Source organism: Merops nubicus, unplaced genomic scaffold (assembly GCF_000691845.1).
Source record: "Merops nubicus isolate BGI_N331 unplaced genomic scaffold, ASM69184v1 scaffold6929, whole genome shotgun sequence".
Classification (NCBI taxonomy): domain Eukaryota; kingdom Metazoa; phylum Chordata; class Aves; order Coraciiformes; family Meropidae; genus Merops; species Merops nubicus.
This window is the reverse complement of record NW_008628960.1, coordinates 7,013-12,322: the sequence shown is the minus strand read 5'-3', so window position 1 is coordinate 12,322 and position 5,310 is coordinate 7,013. Positions and strand designations below refer to the sequence as shown.

Sequence of the window (5,310 nt, the reverse complement as noted above, 5' to 3'; positions counted from 1 at the left end):
CTGCCCTGGCAGCATCGTTCTGTGGAGCTGGGGATGGGGGAAAAGGGCTCTTTAAAGAGAACAGCCCACCCCCCACCCACCAGCTTACTGACAGGTTAAGGAAGGTTATTTGCAGTGTTTCCTGACCCTCGTGTGTCTCTGTGGTGGCTGCTCTCAGGGGCAGCGTTGAGAGATGGGCCAAAGATACAGCCTGGAGTATTTTGAGTGTTGTAAGGCCGGGAGTGTCTGTGGGCAGGAGGAAGCTCTGCCCTGCACAGCAGCTCAGTGCCTGCTCCCCTGCAGGCAGCCATCGTGGCTGAGGCCTATGAGTTTGTTCCAGACTGGGCTGAAGTTCTCTACCAACATGTGATCACCAAGGGAGACTTCACCTACCTGGAGGAGTTCAGACAACAGAGACCACTGAAGCCCAGCATGTTTGAGGAGATCGCTAAGAAGTGAGTGGTTTGATGGTGAAATGGGAACTTTCTTTTCTTCTCTGTTAGAGGAGCAACTGAGTATTGGTCAACAGGCAGCTGGAGATGAGCCAGCATGTGCCCAGCTTTTTTTTTGTTTTCAGGGGCCATGCTTTGGGCCAACTCTCAGCATCTAGGGAAGTGATTGTCCCCCCATGCTCGGCACTGGGGAGGCTGCCCTTGGAATCTTGGGGTCAGTTTTGGGCCCCTCACTCCAAGAAGGACCTTGATGGGCTGGAGCGTGGCCAGGGAAGGGCAAGGGTCTGGGGAAGGGTCTAGAGCCCAAGTGTGGGGAGGAGCAGCTGAGGGAGCTGGGGGTGCTGAGCCTGGAGCAAAGGAGGCTCAGGGGAGACCTTCTGGCTCTGCACAGCTCCTGACAGGAGCCTGGAGCCAGGGGGGGGTCGGGCTCTGCTCCCAAGGAACAAGGGACAGGACAAGAGGAAAGGGCCTCAAGTTGCCCCAGGGGAGGTTGAGGTTGTCCCTGAGGAACAATTTGTTCCCCTGGAGGGTTGCCCAGGGCTGTGCCAGGCTGCCCAGGGCAGTGGTGGAGTCCCCACCCCTGGAGGGGTTTCCAAGCCGTGGAGATGTGGTGTGAGGGACACGGGGCAGTGGGCACTTGGTGGAGTTTGGGTGATGGTTGGACTCCATGACCTGGAAGGTCTCTCCCAACCCTGGCGACTGTTTCTCTCACTGGCTGTTTCTCTCCTGTGAGCCCAGGGCTGTTGACACCTGTGGCTGGTGGGCTGAGTTTGGTGGTTTCTGAGCTGTGCTGTGGGACTCGTGCTGGAGCTGACACTGCTCTTGGGCTGCACAAATCAGCTGCCTCAGGGCTGGCCTGGTGGAATCTATTTAAATGGATCAGAGGAGGGTAAACAACCAAGAGCACGGAATGTGCACGTGGAGCACAACCTCTCCTGAAGGAAGGTTGTTTGTGTAGGTCCCTAGGGAGACACTCTAGTGGCAGTTGTCTGTGAAGCTGTTTCAGTTCTCCCTGTGGTTATTTCCAGAGTCAAACAGCACCCACCTACTGACGCTGCTCTGAAGAACCTGAAGAAGTTGCTGACATACTGTGAGGACATCCACACCTGCTACAGGCTGGCTTACGACCACAAGCTGTACGACGTGGTGAACACCCTGCTGAAGGACTCACAGACAGGCTGCTGCCTGCAGGACGTGCTCTCAGGGTAGGGGCTGGGGCTGGGGGTTTGACCAGGCACCTCACAGGGATCTGCTGCTCTGTGGAAGCGGCGCCAGGAGGCTGGTGCCCGTTGTAAATATTTCGAGTGCGGAGACCCTGTGAAGCTAAAATTGTGTTTTGTATAATAAACCTGTGTACAGGATGCTGGAGTGGGCAGCAGCCCAGCCTGGCAGGGCAGGGGCTGAGCCATGGGGCCCCACAGGGCTTTAAAGGGAGGCTGGGGCACCACAGGGACTGTCTGAGCCCACAGAGGGCCGAGGCAGGGCACAGAACGTGGGCACACGGGCTCTGGAGTAGGCAGGAGAACTGGGAGACTCCTTCCAAAGCCTCAGCTTCACACTCAGATAGTCTGCTCTTCGATTCCACTCTGGCTGGACTGGTTCTGTGAGTGCTGAAGCAGAAGCCTTGTGCAGCTCTGACCTGCAGACACCAATTTGCTGCTGTCTTGGAGTAGAAGGTGTGATCGAGTACAAAGGGGTTCTTACCAAATTCTAACTCTTCCCAGGCAGGCAGGGTCAGGCCCTGGCAGGAGCTGGCACATTCCTGGGGGTGTTTGGGTGAGGTCACAGGGTCAGGGCTGACTGAAGGGGGCAGGAGGGTTCAGGCAGGGGCAGGTTTTGGTGCAGGCTCCCTGCAGAGCTCACAGCAGAGCCAGAGACCTCCTCAGGGCCCAGGGCACGAGTCACAGCTGCTCCAAGAAATAACACAGTTTATGTCGTGAGGATTACTCAGCAGAAACAGATTTACAATTCCAGCTCTGGTTGGGTCTCCTAACACTGAATTATTCTGAGGAAGCTGGGATTAGTCCAAATTAAATAAAGACCAGCAAGCTTTTAGCTGGGCCTTTAATGGTGCTGCCATGAAAGCAGAAGCTTAAACTCATCTCAAGTGAATTATCAGCCTTCAAAACGTTGGGACTGTTGGCCCAGGGAAGCGTCAGGAGGATCTCCTGCCTTGGGGGATGCTGGATCCCATCTGTGCTGGGAGTGAGCTCCACAGGGCTGCTGGAGAGAGCAGCAGCTGCCAGCTGGGGTGAAGCCACTGCCCACACTGATAAGGGCCACCTGAAAACACTCCTGGTGAGTACAGACACATTGCTCAGATTTCAGAATTTTCCAGCAACAGGAAATCAGAATCATTTGGGTTGGAGGAGACCTTTAAGATTATGGGAAGCCAGCTGCCAGGTCCCCACTGCCCTGTGTCCCTCACACCACATCTCCATGGCTTGGAAACCCCTCCAGGCTTGGGGACTCCACCACTGCCCTGGGCAGCCTGGCACAGCCCTGGGCAACCCTCCAGGGGAACAAATTGTTCCTCAGGGACAACCTCAACCTCCCATGGAGCAACTTGGGGCGATTTTCTCTTGTCCTGTCCCTTGTCCCTTGGGAGCAGAGCCCGACCCCCCCCTGGCTCCAGGCTCCTGTCAGGAGCTGTGCAGAGCCAGAAGGTCTCCCCTGAGCCTCCTTTGCTCCAGGCTCAGCACCCCCAGCTCCCTCAGCTGCTCCTCCCCACACTTGGGCTCTAGACCCTTCCCCAGCAGCTTCGTTGCCCTTCTCTGGCCACGCTCCAGCCCCTCAAGGTCCTTCTGGGAGGGAGGGGCCCAAAACTGACCCCAGGATTTGAGGTTCCGCCTCCCCAGTGCCCAGTCCAGGGAGACAATCCCTGCCCTGCTCCTGCTGGCCACACTAGTGCTGATCCAAGTCAGTATGCTGGTGGCCTCCTTGGGCACCTGGGCACACGCTGGCCTATCTTTAGGTATTTGGCCCGCCCCCTCCCCATCACCCCCCTGTGTTCAGGGCTTAGGTTTGCCATGGAAACAGCTGGATTCTGGCAGTCCCAGTGGTATTTTGCTTGCTTTTAGCACCTGTAAGAGCCTTGCCCTAAGGCAGAGCCCCCGTTCAGCTGGAGCTCCCAGCACAGGCTGGACCTTGTCTCACACGTCACCATTTTGTGACTCCACTGCTGCAAGTGTTTTTACTGGGAGACACCAAAAGAACTCCCCTGAAGGCAGCCCCGGTGAAGTCCTCAATAGTGATTTTTATTAAATTAGTTGCTTTATAAAACATTGCAGATGTCATAATTGTTAACATAACAACTCGCCCAACTGTAGTAACTGCTGCAGTTTGCTAAGCAAGTTTTGTTGTTTCTTGGTTTTTGTTTTTTTTTTTTTAAAATGAAAGAAAATGGCTGAGTGGTGAAAGTTTTGTCACAACCCAGGAGAAGGAACCCAAAGGAAGGCTTGGGTTTTGTTTTACACTGAATCCAGGCAATTAACTGTTAAAAGAGCACCCAACCCCTACTGCTGCATTAGTAGAAATTCAGATGAATGGAAACTAAACTTCATACTCACGTTGAGCTGTTTCTCAACTAAAAGTGTTTCTTTCCTTGTTGTGACCCACCACGTGTTGGGATTTACGGCGGGTGTCCCGGGAGGTGCTGGACCCTCCCTCTGAAGTTAGCAGTTCCCCTTCACAGCGTACCCAAAACCTCAAGCTCTAAACTGAAAACAAAGCAACTGTAAAGTCTAAGTGCACACCACGCCCTTGCAGCAAACTGCCCGTGCTCCTGGAGCCCCCCAGGAGGTGCAGTTAAGGCCATGTCGCCCACCCGTGCTGGCAGGGATGCTGGGTCAAAATTCATTTCCAATTTCTGGGCTAGCAACAGGGCTCGTTAGGAGGGGCCGGGCTTCTGAATCTGCAATGTGGCTTTTGGCTGTCCTGGGGCACGCCCCGGCCGCGGAGCACAGACCTGCCAGGAGCCAACCCCCCAGCACACAGATACTGCAACTCTGATCGGAGCATTTGGCAGAATTTAAAGGAAGAAAAGTTGTGCTACATGTTTAAGGGATTATGGGCAACAGAAAGACAACAGAAGGGGAGATAAATGTCACATGAAGTCTTCGAAGTCTTGTACGTATTCCCCGTCGTATCCTCCGTAGTCAGCCAGGTCGTCTTTCATGGTGGCCTTCAGGCCCCCGCCAGGCACGACGCCTTTTTTCTTCTTTTTGGCTTTATTCTGCTTGAATGGAAAGAGTGTTTCCTTCAGAGCCCCACAGCCACCCACCCTGACCTCACCTGAGCAGCCCCAGGGCTGTGGTTGTGAGCCCTCGTGTGCCCTGTGACCAGGGTGCTGCTGCCCCCCAGCTCCATCCCACCACCCCGACACCCTCACGGGTCACAGAACAGTTTGGGTTGGAAGGGACCTTAAAGATCTTCCCCTAAACTCTGAACAAGTACAACTCAGTCAACGCAGAGTCTAGCATTTAATTTTGTGGAATTACCAATTTAATTAAGGAGTTTAATGTAGCTTTTATCACCACAGAGGCTGGTGTCTACCTTGCAAAAAGTCCTGGAAGCCCCACACAAACTTTACACTCCGTTTCATGGTAAAACTGTTCTTACTGGGCTGGGGACTGGTCACCAGCAGTTGCAGCTTTCAGGGGTTGACCAAACCAATGCAGATGAAAAGCCAGGAGAGAAGAGCTCAAAAATAGGAAGTAGGGTTTATCTTTTTACTCGTTTACTCCTGGTAAGTCACCAGCTTCTCCCCAAAGCACGGCTGATACTAAACAAATGGTCTATGGCATGTGCCCAGCTCTTACTGCAGCAGCACTGGACGTGATGCTTCTTTTGTTCTGCTCTCAGGTGCTTCCGTCGTGCC

General features: G+C 54.2%; 2 protein-coding genes across 2 annotated transcripts in view; one reads left to right on the top strand and one right to left on the bottom strand.

Annotated features, from left to right (window-relative positions):
- SPG11 (spastic paraplegia 11 (autosomal recessive)) overlaps positions 1-1,640 on the top strand; it is a gene marked incomplete at its 5' end in the record, with an annotated part of 33,253 nt that extends 31,613 nt beyond the window's left edge. Inside the window, 2 exon segments of the mRNA XM_008946836.1 lie at positions 283-434; positions 1,460-1,640. Of these exon segments, the coding sequence (XP_008945084.1) occupies positions 283-434; positions 1,460-1,640 (333 nt within the window).
- Positions 1,641-4,437: 2,797 nt separating this feature from the next.
- EIF3J (eukaryotic translation initiation factor 3, subunit J) overlaps positions 4,438-5,310 on the bottom strand; it is a gene marked incomplete at its 5' end in the record, with an annotated part of 4,647 nt that continues 3,774 nt past the window's right edge. Inside the window, one exon of the mRNA XM_008946835.1 lies at positions 4,438-4,665. Coding sequence (XP_008945083.1) covers positions 4,537-4,665 — 129 coding nt within the window. The remainder of the gene's footprint in view (positions 4,666-5,310) is intronic.